This window comes from Elephas maximus, chromosome 3 (genome assembly GCF_024166365.1).
Source record: "Elephas maximus indicus isolate mEleMax1 chromosome 3, mEleMax1 primary haplotype, whole genome shotgun sequence".
Taxonomy (NCBI): domain Eukaryota; kingdom Metazoa; phylum Chordata; class Mammalia; order Proboscidea; family Elephantidae; genus Elephas; species Elephas maximus.
The window spans coordinates 185,590,870-185,609,943 of record NC_064821.1 but is presented as its reverse complement, the minus strand read 5'-3'; the positions used below and the strand labels follow the sequence as shown (position 1 = coordinate 185,609,943).

The 19,074-nt window shown below is 48.3% G+C and overlaps 2 protein-coding genes across 5 annotated transcripts in view; both read right to left on the bottom strand.

Moving 5' to 3' along the window:
- Nucleotides 1-8,404, bottom strand: part of TUFT1 (tuftelin 1) — a 44,581-nt gene extending 36,177 nt beyond the window's left edge. The window contains exon 1 of one of the 2 annotated variants that reach the window (XM_049880480.1): nt 8,202-8,404. In XM_049880480.1, the coding sequence (XP_049736437.1) occupies nt 8,202-8,261 (60 nt within the window). In that variant the 5' untranslated portion in view covers nt 8,262-8,404. The remainder of the gene's footprint in view (nt 1-8,201) is intronic. The other variant, XM_049880478.1, reaches the window with a different exon arrangement.
- A 1,212-nt stretch (nt 8,405-9,616) lies between these two features.
- The window catches only part of CGN (cingulin), a 29,494-nt gene continuing 20,036 nt past the window's right edge, over nt 9,617-19,074 (bottom strand). For all 3 annotated transcript variants that reach the window (XM_049880477.1, XM_049880476.1, XM_049880475.1), the window contains exons 11-21: nt 18,288-18,497; nt 17,739-17,945; nt 16,905-17,162; nt 15,872-16,042; nt 15,168-15,329; nt 13,525-13,614; nt 12,962-13,045; nt 12,731-12,849; nt 12,287-12,395; nt 11,462-11,625; nt 9,617-11,132 (exon numbers count right to left, since the gene is read on the bottom strand). In XM_049880477.1, coding sequence (XP_049736434.1) covers nt 10,991-11,132; nt 11,462-11,625; nt 12,287-12,395; nt 12,731-12,849; nt 12,962-13,045; nt 13,525-13,614; nt 15,168-15,329; nt 15,872-16,042; nt 16,905-17,162; nt 17,739-17,945; nt 18,288-18,497 — 1,716 coding nt within the window. In that variant the 3' untranslated portion in view covers nt 9,617-10,990. The remainder of the gene's footprint in view (nt 11,133-11,461; nt 11,626-12,286; nt 12,396-12,730; nt 12,850-12,961; nt 13,046-13,524; nt 13,615-15,167; nt 15,330-15,871; nt 16,043-16,904; nt 17,163-17,738; nt 17,946-18,287; nt 18,498-19,074) is intronic.

The following is a 19,074-nucleotide window of genomic DNA, read 5'->3' as shown; positions in this document are numbered from 1 at the left end:
CTGACATATGATATTAGTACAATGAACTATTATTCAGCTGTGAAAAATCAATGAACTACAGCACCATCCATCAACATGAATGAACCTCAAAAATAATGTTAAGAAAAAGCCAGGTGGAGAATATAGATGGTACCATGTATATAATGTTCAAACTCTGCCAAAACTAAGCAACATATTCTTTGAGTTTCTATTCATACGTAGTAAAATTACAATAAAAAGCAGAGACAGAAACATAAAATTCAGCACAGTGATCATTTCTGTGGAGCACGCAGAGCGATACGATCTGAGAGGGATAGCAGGGCCTTCAAAAGTATTGGTAAAGTTTCAGTTCTTAAGCTGGGTGTTAGGTAAACAGGTACTCATTTTATTGCTATGCTTTAAAACTTCCTATATACGCCAGCCTTCTTTCTGCGTCACAGTAGAGCCATTGAGTTTTCTTCGTGTAGATCCTGCAGAGAGGTATTTCTAGACAAACTGAATGGCAAATATTAAAGAAACTGATAATATCCAGGATCAGTGAGGATGCAGGGAAAAAGATTAACCTTATACACTGTCAGAGAGAGTATAAATTTATAAAAGTATTTTTGGAATTTAATTTGGCAATATTAATAAAATTTTAAAATATGCAAACCCTTTCACCCAGTGATGTCAATTTTAGGAAACTGTCCTATGAAAACCCATGCACATTTGCCCAAAGATATATGTGTAAGGCTGTTAACTGCAGCCCTGTTTACAACAGCTAAACACTGGAAGCAACATAAATATTCTCTAATAGGTAAGTGAATAAACTACGGTGATATCCACACTATGAAATACTACACTGCTGATAAATAAATCTCTATGAACTGAAAGCAAACATCCCCATGAAATATTAAGTACAAACAAAAAACAAAAGGCAAGTCACACATTGATAAAATATGACTTCTTATTTATTTAGATACATATGTACATGTTCATAATACTAGTCATTGCCAACTCCCACACAGAGCAATTGCTATGTGTCCAGCCTTATTCAAAGTGCTTTACATGTATTAACTCATTGAATCCTCGCAACACTATATGGTAGATACAGTGCTAACCAAAAGGTCAGCAGTTTGAATCCACCAACGCCTCCTTAGAAACCCTATGGGGCAGTTGTGCTCTCTCCTATAGGGTCACTATGAGTCGCAATTGACATGATGGCAATGGGTCTGGGTTTTGGTTATTATCAACATTTTCATTTTACGGATGAGAAAACCGTGGCACAGAATCTCAGTAGCTTGCCCAAGGTTACACAGGTAATAAGAGGCACAGCCAGGATTCACACCCAAGTCACACAGCTCCAGAGTCTGTGCTCCTAACCACCAGGCTACACGGCTTCCCTCGGATGTAAACACATACAAAAAGCATGAGGTTCACAAACATTAAACACACTAAGCAGGGCAGGGAAAGGAAACTTCCATTCCACATACGCCTAGTTGATTGAAACCTTAGCGACAAAAATATATTTGTGCAACACTCCACTCCAATGATAAAATATATAAAGAGAAGGAAAGAAAACGTACTGTACTTGGAGTCAGAGGCTGAGTCTGAGTCCTGACTGACATCCAGTAATCTTTGAACAAGGCTCTTTAGCTCTCTGAGCCTCAGTTTTCTATCTGTAAAATGGGGCTGATACTACCTACCCTGCCTACATTTTAGGGTTTTTGGGAGGCTAGAATCATGTCAAAGTGCTTTGCAAACCACAAATCACTCCACAAAGGTGAGGTAGCATTACTTTTTTGAGCAACTCTGAAAAATGCAAGGGGTGAATGACACTAACTGTCTGAAGGGAGGCTGGCGAATAAATCTACGGCCCCCCTGGCACCTCATCCCCCAGAAGCAGAGAATTCAGCCTGCAAGGCCACAGACCTCATTCCACAACCCCAACCCACAGCCAAAGAGGGAAAAGCAGGGACTCCTCTCCGCTTGGTGTGTTTGGTGAGTTTCTGAATCTGGAGTGACCCCAGGGCTGTGAACAGGCCTCAGAGAGCTTTGGGGAAACCCCAAAAACGTCTGCCAGGGTGGTCTCCACTGGGGACTCACTGAAGGACAGGATGGGAAGTGGTGCATTCTTCTCTAGGGAAAAAGGAGCGGAGCTAATCACAAGGTAGGCAGCCTCTAACCTCATAAACATTCTTGGGTAGATGCCTAGCCACCTCCAAATTACAGGCAGCCTCTCCACTCGGTTCAAACAAATCTCTCGCTTTGACTCACCCCTCAAAGTGGGGAGGGGATAAACACATAGTTGAGGGGTTAGAGATCAAGACGCTAAGGAGAGGCGCTAAAGAGAAGCGAGGCGCTAAAGAAAAGGCACAGGAAGATAAATGGGAGGTCTCAGGGAGATAAACAGAGGAGGGCTTAGGAGCTCGCACCACAGGCTCATCTGAACGGGGGAAAGGTTTATGTTTCCTCAACTCCCACTCCCCAAGCTCATATGGAAGCCAGGAGAACTGGGTGGTGGGTGGGGGTCAAGTGTAGGGTTCTTCCTAAGAGAAAGTTAAGGAAGTGGAAATTGCCCCAAGCAGGAAGCCAGCATCCTTAATTCACCCTCACCCCTTTAACCACTCCGCCATCACTTTGTGCTGCAATCCCGTCTCCCCCCATGTATATGGTCTTTCAAACTGTGCCGACAGCCGCCTCATTTTCCCCACTCTGGAAAATAGTCAGCTCCTGGTAACACTGGCTCCCAAGAGGCCAGCATGAGGAAAACCCCATAAAGTTGAAAAAGTGGGCCAGATGGAGTGGTTAAGGGCCAACCCTCTCCCAGGTGAAACTCTTAACCCACTCAGCTCACAGGTTTCATGGGCCTTGGTCTTGCCTTTTCCAAGTCAGAAATGCCCTTTTGTTGAGTATAGGACAAAGAAGCATTCCTGTTCCTCCCCACAGATTAGCCAACAAAACAGGTGTTTGCTTTTTGTCTGGCTACCTGCCCAGAGGTAAGGGCTGGACAAGCAGAGGGCTGACCGGGTAATTGGGAGGTGAAATGAGAAAAAGGTAGAAGGGGTGGCACCCTAAATGGGGCAGCTCTTTTCATTACCTGGAGCCCTGGCAGCAAGGGAGTGTGTATATAGGGGGAGGTGGGCTCCCAAACCCTCAGCTCTAAAGGAGGCACCCTTTTGCTGAACCAGTCTCTCTAAGAAACTCACCCAGTGCCTAGCCAGCCTGGAATGTAAGAGCAAGTTCCTCAAAGTCCCCTTCCCTCAACGGGCTGGCACAGGTGACCCTGCCCTCTCTAGTCTCTGACTACTCTGCTTTGTGATTTTTGCTTTTGTGTCCCCAGATCTAAAAGACCATTTATCTCTTCTTCATTCATCCATCCATCCCCATTCTACCCTGTATTTTCCTCTCCTTTTTCTGCTCCTGCCCCCTGCCTCCCTGATACACCCTTGTTCCCCCAACCAAACCTCCCCACCCCTGGGGAAATAAAGGTATTTCACAAGACTCTGCATTGTAACCCTAAGAGGCATGTACAGTAATTATCAGCAGGCAGGGAAGCTGGTCGCCACCCACTCTGAGCACATGTGTCTGGAACCGAAACCATCTAGGTGCACACCCCCCCCACCCTAGAGAAATATGGGCAAACATTGGCGCCAAATGCCTCGTGATTAGGTAACCTTCCTCTCTCAGATCTTCCCCTCGCTCCTGCAGAGCCCAGGATTTCCCAAATTGCAGGCAGCCTAGGAGATATCGGCTGTTGTGCTCTGGAAAGTAAGAACCTGGCAATAAGTGGGGGAGACAGAACGGTGCAAGGAGGAATTTACAGGCTGAGCTGGGGGCAAGTCTCACGAGTGGGAGGAACAGGCAGTCACCAAACTTGAAAGGTTCCTCTGTCCAAGTGTTTTTCCCCACCCAGGTGTCACAGAGCCAGGGCCTCCACCATTATAATTCATTCATTCCTTTGTGGTAAGTATCAATGACCCCAGATGAATCCTCTTTTAAAATGCAAATATTCTGGCCCAAACAATTCTGCTCCTAGGTATTTCTCTTCAAGAGAAATGAAAACATAGGTTCACACAAAAACTTGTACATGAATGTTCACAGCAGCATTATTCATAATAGCCAAAGAGTAGAAACAACCCTTGGATAAATGTCCACCAAAATTATCTAAGATGAATAAAAAAAAAAAAAAAGACAAATACAGCCATGAAGATATACCCATACAATGAAATACTACTCAGCCATAAAAGGAATGAAGGACTGATTCACATTACAGTATCATTGCCATCAAGTTGACTCCGACTCACTGCGACCCTATAGAACAGAGTAGAATTGCCCCACTGGGTTTCCAAGGAGCAGCTGCTGGATTCGAATCACCGACCTTTTGGTTAACAGCCAAGCTCTTAACCACTATGCCACCAGGGCCCCCGTACTACAATGGATGAACCTTAAAAACGTGCTAAGTCAAAGAAGCCAGTCACAAAGGATCACATATTGTATAATTCCATTTATATGAAATATACCGAACGGGTAAATTCCTAAAAGAAGGAAAGTAGATTGGTGCTTGCCTAGGACTGTGGCAGGGAGAGGGGAAGGTAGGATACTCGACGAAAATGGGGAATAACTGCTAATGGATATGTGCTTTCTTTTTGGGGTGATGAAAATGTTCCAAAATTGATTGTGTGGATGGTTACATAACTGTGAATATACAGTAAAAACTACTGAATTATATGCTGTAAATGAATCATGTGGTATACGAATTGTATCTCAATAAAGCTGTTATTTAAAAAAAATACAAGGCCCATGGTCAGCACTCAATAAATCACAGCTCTAGTTAAAATTAAAAAATTTTTAAAAAGTGGGGCTCAGGAAAGACTTGGCATTAATCTAATACAGTTTCTAAGTCCTGAAGGAATGACACATATTCCAGGGGAAAGACAGTTCAGTCTATAGCAAATTCACCCAGGCATCAAGAGAACCTCTCTGGCCAAGACTAGTCAAAATAAAAAAATAGAGAGGATGAAAAAATGCAAATATTCGAAAGAAGGGTAACGATAACAGTATAATTCCTACAACAGGAAGTCAATAGATGTCTAAAACTGATAAATCAAGAACTATTGCTTTAAGCTTATTATTTACAAATGTGAGGTAAACACCAGATGAGTAGCTAAAAGAGTTGAAAGTGGTTAATTACTTCCATGGAGCAGGAACTGGGGTGGGGGACTGCTATTTTCTTTTAAAAGGCTTTGATACCATTAGATCATTTTAAAACCATTCGTATATAGTCCTCAGATAAAAATGATGTAAAAAAAGAATATCAGAGAATCACCCATGCCAACGTCTAGTGTAATGAATGTCTCTTGCTTTTGCCACAGTTTCCATTCACGTTCACTGGTAACAGCACTTGGGCTTTGCTTTGGAAAATATTCCTCCTTTATTGGGTCGCTTCACAGAGGGTCACCATAAGTCGGAATCAACTGGACGGCATTTGGGTTTGGTTTTGGGTTCACTGGGTAATCTAGTGGATTACCAGTCAGTCATGAACTCTGCCCTTCCCTGGCCAAGGGAGGGACTCTCTCTCTAAAATCTTGCACAAAAAGACCTAGAACAGCTGGAATCGATTCACACAGAAGCAGAAATCCTACCCTTCCCAGGACTCCCCTGGTCTGGACTTAAGCTTTCCCCTAAATTCTGTGAGTTGCTCCATTTCCTCCTCATAAACTCCTCTTCTGCTGAAGTTAGCTGGAGTCACTCTCTGCTGTTGATAACCAAAGGAACCTAATGGGAATGTCTAATAAAAATGAGTTTGAGATTTATTTGTTCTTTTATTTGCCAGTAAAACCTACTACAGTAGCTTGCAAATTTCTTTTTTACACCTAAGAAGTACATTTTGCACCATGATCCAATAAACACACAAATATATATCTAGTATGTGCGCATATATACAACTGAAACAGACGTTTTGCGGAAAAGGCCTACCCTCTCTCGTGACAATACATTCTGAGAGTGCTGATTCTCTATTATCATTTTTTAAGGCTGGTTGGGACTCAATAAGTTGATTTCAGACCCATTTACTGGTTATGATCTGTAGTTTGAAAAGCACTGGTTTCTTGTACCTGCTACATCTGCCTTCAATAAAAACAACCCAGAGTATGTTATGCATTCTTCCATATCCATGTGTGGTGCGCTAAAAGATATGGCCCGGCTAGTGGGAAAACACCAACAGAGGCCCAGGGTCCTGACTCCTATCAGGAGCTCCAGTCAGTTCAACTGCCCGCACTGCCCACCCCAGAAGAAACATCTGTTCATTCAATGGTGTGGATTATATGACAGGTTCCTGGGGACTGTCCAGAGCCATAAATTCTATCCGAGAGCTGACTCACAGGAGAGGAATTCAGGACAAAGCCTCTCTCCTGACTGATTGTTTACCGTCTTCTCCTCCTCTTTAAGACCCCAGGTCAGATCTGGGTAATGAGTATTTCATTCCTAGCTTTAGGGTAAAATAACTCAAGCCCAGCACAGAAAGAAGAAATAAAAGAGAATTCTGTCTCCCCCTTGCTCTAGAGGTCTCAGATTAGCTTCAAACTAATCTGTAGCCGGAGAATGAACGCCTCATTCACTGCTTCTACTGCTCTTTCCGCCCCACCCGACGATAAAGAAATATCAAGGGATAGTGGAGGGTGTTGTTGATTCATTCTTAACCTTGCCAATACCTTGGCCTTAGACCTCTTTCTGGATCTCTTTTCTTCAGCAAGCAAAAAGAAGTCCAAACACCCATCTCCTTTATTTACCTCATGCCCTTTTCCTTGCTTTAACCATTCCAAAACAGTGAGCAAGAGTGTGGAACTAACCAGGACTTGGAATTGGGGTTGACACAATAAAAGATGGATTTCCCTTATCTCCTCAGAGTCCATGGCTGGGGGAGTGGAAGACTACAGAAGACTGGGGGCTGGGGGCACTGAGGCTCAGCAGTAGCAAGACCTGTACTGTAGTGTGACAGAAACACTGACAGCCTTGGTGGACATGGAGAAGGGACTGTAAACAGAATTAAATGATCATCTGTACCCTAAACTTGATATGAGCACCTATTCTACAAATATACTTTGAAGAAGAGTACTAATCCAGCAGCAGCTCGGTTAGCTCTATCTACCTCAAGGACATGCCGAGGCAGGCACAGGAAACGGGTATCAGATGGGGGGGGGGCTTCCTTGGCTCCCATTTCACTATCACCCACAACAGCTTGGAAATCGATACAATAGTATACACCCACTTGGGTTAAGATCCCCAGAAGAGCCTAGAAACACTCTGGGACACATTAGTCCCCTCTGCCTCTGGAGAAGCCATATGGTCAGCTGGAGCGTGTAGGAGAGCAAGGGCTGGAGGCCAGGAAGCGAGGGGTAGGGTGGCGCCCCCATCCCCCAGAACCCCTCGCGTGGGTCACTTCCCTTCCTTTCTCACCTCGGTCTCAGGCATCCCCTTCATCAACCTGTCTCGGACTTGGAGGCTGGAGACGTAAGCAAAACCAACCAACGGTCCCAGGAAGCGATCGGTTACCCGGTAAGGGGAAGGAAGGAGGGAAGCAGAACCGCAGGGGGAAGGAGGAGAAATGTGAGAGGAGTGACCCCAGGCAGAAAGCCGCAATGTCCACAGGGAAACGTAGAGTCCTATGCTCGTCTCGACGGAGAGTCCTATCGCTTCCCACATGCCCCCCATCCTCCAGTCCACACAGGAAAAGCCCTGGCATTTCATCCTCTACACCTTTTTTTTTTTAATTGGTCCCCCAAAGCACCATGAAGTTCTTTGAAGGGACTCCGAGGTCACCGGGGCCCACAGGAAAGCCTCACCCGCCTCTTCGCGACACAGTGTCCAAAAGAGCGCAGAGGTCCCGTCCCGTGAGCTCACTCTCCTACGACCCCATCTACTCCGCACACGACGCCTGGTGAGTACAGCGCCCCAGAGCCCCGCGGCCCAAAGGCTGAAGTTACTGCCGTCGCGCACCGACGCCCAGTCCCGGGTGGGGCAGGGCGCCCAGAGCCCTCGAGCCTCAAAAAAGTCTCCGTTCCGCGACTCCCCGGAACCCCCGCCGCCGCGGCCGCCGCCGCGGCCGCCGCCGCCACCTCGGGGCCTCAGGTCGCACCGAGTGGGGCACCGGGGATGTCGGCGAGCTCCGCACCTGGCGCGGGGCGGCGGAATCAGAAACCGAGAATACCAAGGGGGGAGGCGGTATGGCCGCTTCTTCTTACCGTGGTCTGCCCCTCCGCGTGCACGTCCACCAGAGTACACCAGTTCCGCGTCCCGTTCATCTTCTTTCGGGGAGCAGCAGCACACCGATCCCCTCGGCGCAGTGGTTCGGCTCCGACTAGGCGCGCGCGCCGGAACCTCCCCCTTGTATAGACGTGCCAGGGGCGAGGACTGGGGATAGGCCACGCCCCATGGTGCCATTCGCCAATGAAAATGTCCTAATGAGCGGGGTGGGCGGGGCCAAGAGGCTTCAGGATACGTCCCATCGGCACTCGCTCAGATTTGCATAAAGGCGAGGCTTTGGCGCTACCTGCGGCTGATGAACAGAACATCTTCTCTGGCGTATGTGGTTGTATCTCAAAATATTCATTAGTCCTGCTGACTCCTTTTTTACCCCAAGATCAGCGCTGGTCAGAGGGAATCACTCAGCCCCTAGGCAATGAGGAGTTGAACCCTGCAAAAGCTTTCATACAAGCTCATTTTCCTATATATAGACCAGTCTGTAGTTTTGTGGAGCTGTACAACCTTTCCTCCGCAGTGGAATCGCAGACACCAAGGGCCAGCTCACTCAGACTGGCCTAAGCCTGTCTGGCAGGTGCCCTTCCCTGGCAGGAAGCCCAGGCCAAAGTCAAAAACAGCTTGGCTCTGGGTGGAGCTTGTTTTGCAGAAGCTATTACACCAAAGCTACCCATATATGGTTGAGAGAGGCGGGACATGTTGCCTTAAAAGGAATTTGTGTTCTGGAGAAATTGATGAGCCTCAACTTCTCTGTTGCATTTGCTCGCAAACCAGGCTGGCATCTTGAGGGCCTAGAAGAGATGGTTGGCCAAGCAGGACCTCAGAGCCTCTTCACAGCCCAGCTGCTCTAGACAGGTAGCTGCTCCATTGGGCAATGGTTCACCAGGACAGCAGGCAGAATACCTTGGAGGTCTGGCCCACTCCAGAATGGACAGTACTCCTACACCTGGCAATAGGCTCTGTGAACAACTGGCTCCCTCTTCAAGTCAACACAAGGGCCAGGATGGCAGAACTTCCCTATCTCCCAGGTAGGGACTGGGTCCTATGTCAGGTAGGAATCGGTGGGGATTTTTGTAGCTGGGAGGTGAATGCTGGGCATACCCCGTGACCGAAGGGAATAAAACCTAGTACTGATCTGTTTCCCTCTAATCCTCAAAGGCATTTACTGGCCTTGGTATTCCCATATTTCCAGAGGGTTGTCCCACAAACAATGGGACCGCTGTAAACACCTCAGGTTCCCTAGGTCCCAGGTCCCACCTGATCTGTTGTGAAGGGTTAGTGAGGTGAAGAAAAACTCCAGCTTCAGCCTCTAAGCTGTACAGTAAAATGGCTTCTGCATAAAACCTGGACTGCCAAAGAAGCCAGGAGAAAAAATGAGAAGACAAACCAAGGATTTCAGTATAGATATATAATTTTAATATTTAATTTAAAATAAAATCAAAGCTGGATTGGCTTGAGCGAATGTCTGATTTGCAGAGGAACAGAGGCATTTTTTAAAATTATGAAATTACAAGTCATTGGTGAGGGCACCTTCCTTCCTCTCCCCAGCTCCCTACAGAGCCTGCTTAGGAAATAATAAGAGAGGTGAATCATCCCATTACCTCCTTCCCACCAGGGCTTGACTCTCCCCCAAATCCAAAGGAGAAACAAAACCTCCATTGCCTCTTTCCATTTCTACCAACAGTCAGAGCCCAGCCCCAGGCAGGAAGCCCTGAATTGGGGCCAAGCTCCTAAGAAAATGAGGATCCTGGGTTCCCTCCTGAGATTAGGCGCACTTGGTCAGGAAAGTCACAATGAAGGCCACAGGGATTAAGATCTTTGTGTTTTGAACTTGTATAGACAGTTGTCAGAGTTCCCAGGAGTAACCACCTTATAACCACATCCATAGTCGCAGAGGAGGGGGTGGAAGGACAGAAACCCTGAGCAGAACCAGGCCCCCACCACCTGATCACAGCCCTACCAAAGTCCCTCTCCCAGGGGCTCATCAGCAGAGAAGCTGGTGGCGCTCCCGAGCAGTCACTAGGGCAGCAGGGAGGGCTGAGGGCCCCAGTTATAGGAAGGCTGATCTTTGGAGAGGTATGAATGTGCAGGTGTAAAAGGCAAGAAGCGCATCCTTATTTCCTCACCCTGGCTAAGGCACTGAGAGGCAAGAAGGAAGGTAGGAATGGTGAAAATAAGAAGGAGAGGAGAAAGAGTTCCTTGGATGCACTGGCATGGGAGGAATTGGAAGGGTATAGGGACTACCTCATGGCCCACGGCTGTGCAAAGAGGAGCGTATATTAAGTGGGCAGAGGCACGCCAGCGTGTCCATTACCCATAATGTCCACCCTCATCCTGAAAAATGGGTTTCAGGAGTCAGGGAAGCAGAATTGCATAGGGGATTTCCCTGAGCCTTAAGGATAAGGGCTGAAGAAATAAAACTTTATATACATGGCAATGTCTATCCCTTCTTATCCTGCTCAGTTCTGCTCAGCTTATATGCTGACCATCCTTTCATGAGGGGGAAGAGGGAGGGGTCGGCAATTAAAGGAAGGACTCGGTTGGCCTAAAATACCCACTCCTCCAAAGGAAAGAGAAAGTCCACATCTATTAGCTTAGCGCTGATGCCTTTTTACCACCATCACTCAGACCCCTCCCTATCTCAGGTCTGAATAACTGGGTCACCCATAGGAATGAGGAATCCAAGGCTGGGCAAGGCACAGCAAGACAGGGCAGAGAAGGGCTGGCCAGGATAGGCCTCCAGCTGGGTTTCTGGGCCCTTGTGGACCATGAGCTAACAGGAGCTGGTCTGCAGGTTGCTCTCCGTAAGCAGTGATGTGATAGATGAGGGGTCGTAGGCACTATCGAAGTCCTCATCTGAGCTCAGTCCTTCATGTTTGAGGGTTGACTCAGCAGCTGAGCGAGAAGCTTTGCGCCTGAGTCAAAGGGAGAGAGGAATACTTATAAGGGAGGGGAAGTAGAAGACTTGAGACAGCCACCACCCACCCTTTTCATGCTAAGGAAACTCCAATTTTTCTAAGGCCTAAAACTTACGAGATCCCCTACTAATCAGAGATTTGGGGAGATGGGATATATAGGATGGGGCCGAGATACTAAGAGGTAATCATACTGACTTCGAGCCAGGAATAAGTGACTATCTGCAAAGTCCCTTCTTAAAGAGATTCTCCTTATCCAGCTGAGGAGAGTCCACTCCCTTCTTAGTCCATTGTCCCTAAGGAGTAGAGTGCAAAAGGGCAGCCCATACCAGGAGTCCTTCTCCAGAGTTTTGATCCGGGCCTGGAGCTGTTCATTGACCTCATGCTGCTCCTCCAGCTCACGTTGGGCCTTCTTCCTGAGGCTGTCCAGCCGCTCGATTTCCTCTTCTGCTTCATCCACCTGCCGCTTCAAAGCCTTCACCCGCAGGCTTAGCTGGGCAGGACACCAAGTCCCCACATTAGAAGGCATTTGCTACCACGGCCTGGGACCCTCCCCTGAAACAATCTTGACCAGGAATTACTGTTCCTGGAAAGTGTTCTGACCATGGGCAAGTTCTCTAACCTCTCTGTTCCTCAGTTTTCTCACCTGGAAAACAACATAATAAATGGACTCAGCTTACAGGGTTGTCTTAAGGATTAAATGAGCTCATGCACTTAGAAAAAGAACCTAGCATGTCATAAGCACTCAATACTTATGCTTACTATGACTATTCTGGTCCAATTTTGTTCTTGGGTGGTACAAAGTATTAATGTGCGTGGCTGCTAACCAAAAGGTTGAGGTCCACCCAGAGGGGCCTCAGAAGAAAGGCCTGGTAATCTACTACTGAAAAATCAGCCATTGAAAACCCTATGGAACACGGTTCTACTCTGACACACGTGGGGGTGCCATAAGTTGAAATCAACTCAACAGTAAAAAAAAAAAAAAAAGAAAAGTCCAATTGTAGAGCCACTCCTTTTAGTCTAATCTCTCTGTCCTTATTTTAAAAAAGTCTAAGTTTGGAAGACATGGAAGATGGGGGCCTCCCTTGCCTTCAAGCAAATACATAATATGTACTTGCCACATGGTAGCTTGACCCCAGGTGCCATGTCCTTACCTGGTCTTTCTGGTCATTGACATGCTGCCGCTCATCATCAATCTGGATGGATAGCTCTTTAACTCTCCGCTCCAGTTTTCGGTTGGTAGACTGCAGAACCGACTTCTCCCTAAGGCAATGGAGTAGTACGGGTATGCCCATGGCTGATGCCATTTCTAAGGGAATCCTCACCTGGTCCCCTGTTGCCTCCAGGGATTCCCCTCAGTCCTGAGCCTCACCATTAGACTAGGGAGGATCCAGGGTAGATCAAGGAACTGGAGAGATAAAGGTCATTCCGATTTCGGAATTTCTACAGCTCTCTCTGCTTTCTGTCAGAGAGAAGTCCTCTCTAGAGATCAGGCCAGGTTGGCCATGTCTGAGGTGGAGGGCAGAGGAAGCCCCAAAGGAGAGGAACACAGAGGGAGGGAGGGAGGGAGGGAGGGAAGGAGGACAAGCTCATATCACCTCTCCTCAGCCTGCAATCGCTCCTGCAAATCCTGATTCTGGGACTCAAGCTGAGAAAGGCTGGCGCTGGGCTTCTGGAAGCCTTCTGAGCTGGCCAGCCGGCTCTTCAAGTCCTTGTTCTGAGAGAGACAGGAAGCCTCCATGGTTACCACTCCACTCCCAGTCCCTTCCGTGGTCGTTCTACCTGCTTCCTTGGGTCTAACCCCAAGATTCCCCACCCCTCCCCCTCACCTGTCTCTCCAAAGAGATTTTGTCACACTCCAGGTCCTGTCGAGCAGACCTCTCATTCATGAGCTCTGTCCTCAGCTGGTCTACCTAGTTGGGGCAGGTTAAGGGGAAGCAGACTTGGGGAAGCTAAAGATGAACTAGCAAGCTGAACCAAGTGAAGCAGAGTAACTGTGGGATGGTCTCTGGACCCTGAATTCCAGAAATTCCCAGGCAATTAAGAAATCACAGCCTATTCAAACAAAGGAACCATAAGAACAGTGCCTCCTTAGTCCCACCAGGAACTAGCGTCCCTTCTGAACCAAAGCAGCCCCAACTCAGGCCAGAGAGTAGCCCAGGCTACTGGGATTCCTTCCGCCTCTCAAATTCTTAGCATCTTTCCACCTGAGAAGACCTGCCAGCCCTTCCCAAGGCAGACAAGACCCTGAAGTAGAGGCAGCCATGTACAGATTCTGCAGCCAGAACTCTCCAGATTATGAAAGATGGGAGGGTAGAGTTGTTTTGAGATGGGCAAGAGGTTATGAAGTCAGAGACAGACATAGACGAGGCTTAGGTAAGGAAGGGGCTACCTGGTCCCGGCCACGATTTACCCGGTCCGTCAGCAGCTCCACAGTGTTCTTCTCTTCATCTAACTCTGCTTCTAGCCGTGAGACTTTTTCCTGCAGCCAAGGGACAATGGGTTAATCCTGCCCCAAATGCCAGACACTGGAATGCCAAACTCAGACAAGGACCCACTAAAACCCCAGCCTCCACAGACTTCTCTCTCTCATCTCCATAACCTCTTGGTCCTAGTCCCTGCCAGGAGCCAACATGGAGCTAGTGCCCTCTGCTGGCCAGGTGTGGCATCAAGGGGAAGGAGTGAGGCATGCTCTAATTAATTACCCTTTGGCAGGAAGACAAACCCCGGAATCCATTCCTCATGGGAGGAGCCCTATTTCCCTAATGGAAAAACAGAGAGAAGCCCAAATGCCTGGGCCAAGGCTAAGATGGAGAGGGTCAAAAACTGAAGCACCAGGGTACAGATTGGGGGAGCAAACTCCAGAACCAAGCTGCACCATGTCGAGGTTAAGAGTATGGACTCTGACCAGTACAACTAGATGGTGCCTGGCTACCACCACTGACTGCTCTGACGGAATCACAATAGAGGGTCCCAGACAGAGCAGGAGAAATACGTAGAACAAAATTCAAACTCACACAAAAAAAGACCAGACTTACTGGTTTGACAGAGACTGGAGAAACCCCAAGAAGATAGCCCCCGGACATACTTTTAACTCAGTACTGAAGTCATTCCTGAGGTTCCCCCTTCAGTCAAAGATTAGATAGCCCCATATAACAAATAATAACACACACATGGCTCAACTATGTATAAGAAAGTCAATGTGCACACCAGCCCAGGGGCAAGGACGAGAAGGCAGGACAGGACAGGAAAGCTAGAGAAATGGGGAACCCAAGGTCGCGAAGGGGAGAGTGTCATGGGGTTGGCAACCAATGTCACAGAACAATATGTGTATTAATTGTTTAATGAGGAACTAATTTGCTCTGTAAACCTTCATCAAAAGCATAATTAAAAAAAGGGTATGGACTCTGGGGCCAGACTGCCTGGGTTTGAAATTCAGATCCACCACTGGCTAGCAGTGTGACCATGGACAAATTACTTAACCTGTCTGTGCCTCAGTTTCCTTCATCTGTAAAATGGAGAAAAGGAGAGTACCTTTTTCACGGGGTTATTCTGAGAACTAAGCGAGTCTTACAGTCCCTGGCACAGAGCATGGTATATATATGTTTGCTGCTGCTGCTGCTGCTTGCTGTTGTTGTTACTATTATTACTACGGCCAAGTATAGCCAAATGAACAACACTGCTAACTCTGAAGGGGGCAACCACACTGCTCAGCTCCAGCCAACTGCTGCCATGCCAAAAATGTAGGGCTAAAAGCTCAGCATTACCGTATTTTTCCAGTTTTACAGAAGAAGCCAGAAACCCAATTTTTTATGTGGCATCTATAAATTTCTAAACATTAGCAATTAATTCAAAGTTGTTTTGAAACACTGCAGCCAAACAAAACCCATCAGCTGTGGGCTGCCAGTTTTCAATCCCTAGTATAGAAAGAGGTTTGGCGTATCCTGATTCCTTTCCCCACAGAGGTCCCACCTCTGCCAGGACCCAGGCCCTCTCCCTCCCTACCCACCACAGCTCACCCCTCATCATCCTCACCTCAAGGCTCTTCAGTTGCCGGGCCTTGTCATCCTGGGAGCGCTTTTTGTTCTCTGCCTCTTGTTCCAGCCCCTGCAGCCGCTGGGCCAGCAGCTCTTTGTCCAGCCTGGCAGTGTCCCGCTCGGCCTGGGATGCCTGCAGGGCCTGCCGCAGCCTCTGAGTCTGGACAAGAGGGAAAAAAGCAACCATACAGGTGCAGTGAAGTAGGAAGGTGAAAGGTGCGGGGTACCAGTGGTCTGTCCTTCCGGGGAGAAATATTTTATCACTGCCATTCTTTAGAATTGCCAGAGGATGGTAATAACAAAAAGCAGGCTAACTTTTAGTTTTAAAATTCTTTACACACATTGGAACCATCTGGGGGTTTTTAAAAACTACTGATCCTGGGCCCCACTCCCAGAGATTATGATCTGAATGGCACTGAATGCAGCTTGGCCGTTGAGGTTTTTTAAATCCTCCCAGGTGACTCTAATGTGCAGCAGAGTTTGAGAATCACTGCTCTACAGACAATGCAGTCCCTATTTTCTGTGCCTAGGGTGGACAAGTCCCCCCACCATCCTCCACTTTAGTACGTCACTACAAGCAGTTAGCCCTAAACCTGGGCCCCAGGACCCCCTGGCCACAGATTCAGCTAAGAGGCAATGAATGACCTCTTCAAACCAAGGACATTGGGATGGTTCCCACCCTCCTGACTCTTGAGCTCCTACCTCATCCTGAAGCCGGCTCAGCCCCCCAGAGGTCTTCTCAACCTCACTGGCCCAATCCTTGGCCTGGCGCTGGGCATCTGCCACCTCCCGCCGGGCCTTTTCCTTGTAATCCTCCAGCTGGGCCTGGAGCTGCTGCAGGGCTTGCTTCGAGTCCCCCCCAATCTGCTCCAGCTGAGGTAGAGAGAAAAGAGAGTTCTCAGCACTGCACCTCTTTAGCAGATGCCTCTGTCCCTTCTCTGTGCACAAACTCCAAGACCGTCCCAGAGCCTCCATCCTACTTTCTTGCACCTAGGTCTCTAATACAGGTGGTTAGGAGTACATAGACTGCCTGGGTTCAAATTCTGGCTCTACCACTTACTAGCTGTGTGACTACAGACAAGTGGCTTATCTTTTTAGACCTCGGCTCTCCATCTGTACATTAATGATATCTGTATCACAAGCGTGTTGTGAGAATTGTGTTAGTTAATTAAATTATGTAAAGGACTTATCACGGTGCCTGACACAAAGTAAACTACCATATTTCAGCAAACCTAAGATGCCAGTAATTATAAGTTATGCCACTCAGAAAGAAAAATCTGCCAAATGAACTATGACATACCATCACCATCAGACATAACCCAATTTCAGAGATGATAAAATGTACATTTTAGAATTGATGAGATATGTTTCCTCCTGTTTTATAGAGATTGGGAAAAGAATCTCACCCCTAAAATGCAACTTCTTCCCCTCTCTTCCTTTCTCCTTCTCCTCCCCCAAAGATGAAATTCTATCACATGTTGAGGGCTCATAGACTTCAAAGCGATAAATATCCCTCCCAGGAGGGATTCTCCAAGCATCAAGACCATAGTGGATGCAGGGGAAGCTCAAAAACAAGGAAGAGAGGTAGGAAGGATGCCACTCTCCGGAGATTTGGCCGTGGCCACCCCAACAATGAATGTGAGAAAGCCAACACCACACATTTCTGAGTTCCCCTGTCCACGCTTCAGTATGAGCTGAGCCTCTTCCTAAGAGCCCAAGCTGCCCTGTGCCCCACCTCCTTGTTCAGTCTGTCCACAGTCCTGTCCAGCAGACGTTTCTGCTCCTCCAGCTCGGCCTTGCCCCGCCGGAGTGCCTCACGCTGCTTCCCTTCCTCCTCCAGGGCCCGGTTTAGAGCCTGCCGCTCCTGCCCCAGGTGGGCCAGCCCCCGCTGGGCCTCCTCCAGCCGGGCCTCCAGTGCCCGCTTGGCTGCTGACAGGCTCCCTTCCTCTTCCTGAGCTGTGTTCAGGGCCTCCTCTAGCCGCTGCTTCTCTGCCTGAGAGGGAGACGGTGGGGGAAGGGGGTCAGGCTGGAAGAAGGCAAAGCTGGGGTTCAAGCACCTGGAGGTGAGTAGGAGGAGGAGTCAGCTCTGGGTGGTACAAACAGTTAACATGCTTGGCTGCTAACTGAAACACTGGCATTTCCAGTATGCCTAAAGGCACCTTGGAAGAAATGCCTGGTGATCTACTTCTGAAAAAAATTGGCCTTTGAAAACCCTATGGAGCACAGTTTTACTCTGACACACATCGGGTGGCCATGAATCAGAATCGACTTGACTGCAACTGGTTAACTGGTTAGGTAGAAGCCGGGGAGGGTATCTATGGGCAATGAAAATAGGCTCAGAGGAACCTGTTAAGAAATCAAGACACAGAGAGCAAGCAAAAGGTAGGAGATAGAGGCAAAAATGCTAGCGCAAAGGCTGAAACATTCACACCAAGTACATGCTGGGAAATAAACCAAGGTTAAACACAGGGTTCAGGGAGGCAAAACAGAAGCACACTGAGGATCGAATAAAACTGATGGCTGAGTATTTGGCGAGGAAGAAGCCAACAACATCAGCTGAAGCACTGACCTCCAGCCGCTGCACCTTGTCCCGAAGTCGCGCCTCCACCACTTCCCTGCCCTCCCCCAGGCCTCGCGCCTCCTTCAGCTGCTGCTCCAGACCCAGGATGCGCCTTCGGAATTCGTCATTTTCCTCCTGGGTCTCTCGAAGCGTTGTTTCCACTGCTGCCCTACGCTGCCCCAGCACTGCCGCCTCTGCCTCTGTTGCCATCTTAGCCTGCGGACGGTTCAGAAAGCGGCGGCTCAGACCCCAGGGGTCAGGGTCATTGCTACTCCCAGGAAAGCCCTCCCAAAGAGCACCCACCAGGACCACAGCTTAAAGAGGGTGTTGACACCAGCCAGAGGCCTCCCTGAGAACCCCACCTCTACAGAGACACTGTGGGTGCCGCCAGGTACAGCCGCCTCCCCCCTGCCCAACCTGGCTGGTTTTAACCACACACTTAAGACCAAGGATCTGGTCGGTACATACCCATGATAGGTAATTTCCACGCCCTGTGGCTCCTCAGCCCTCCAGACCCCTCAGCCTCCACCTTCTAAGCCCTATGCCCACTCCCCTTGCCTTGGAAGCCTCTTCACAGTCTTGTCTCAGCTGCTGGAGGGTCTTCTGTAGCTGTAAGTTCTGCTGTTCCAGCTCCTGGACTCGATCAGCCTCAACCCTCAGGGCACCCAGCTGCTTCTCCAACTCCCGTTCACGGTGTCGCCCAGCCATCTCCTGGCTCTGCTGCTCTGCCTGCAGCTCCTTAAACTCCTCCTGTGTCCGGCACAGCTCCTAGAACGGAAGCAGAATGGTGACAGGGCAAAGAGAGCCAGACTGAGATACCAGAGTCCTTCATTCATCTGGCCTAGTTCTTTAAAATCTCAGAAGAACCTCTGGCTCCTGCTGCTTAGCTTAATAGAGGGATCTCAGGATTAACAAAGAAATAGCTAGATTTTTGCTTAATCAAAGAAGCCAGGCTCAAAAAAAGGGCCACATACTGTATGATTCCATTTAGATGGCATTCTGGAAGAATGGAACAAATCAGTAGATACCAGGGGCTGGGGCCAGAGAGAGGCTGACTACAGAGGGGCAGTGGGAGAGAATTTGGGGGGCATGATGGAACTACTCTGTATCCTGATTTTGGTGACAGATACACAATGCTATGCATTTGTCAAAACCTGTATAACTATACACCACCAAGAGTGAATTTTATCACATATAAATTTTAAAAAAAGAAGAAAAAGTAGCTGGGTCTACCTTGGGATCAAGAGCTTTAAGGCTCAGGACCTTTGCTGGCAGCCTATAATGCCATTATCCCCTGCTATGTTCTAATCAGCTGAATGTGTACCAAGCACCAGCACTGTGACAG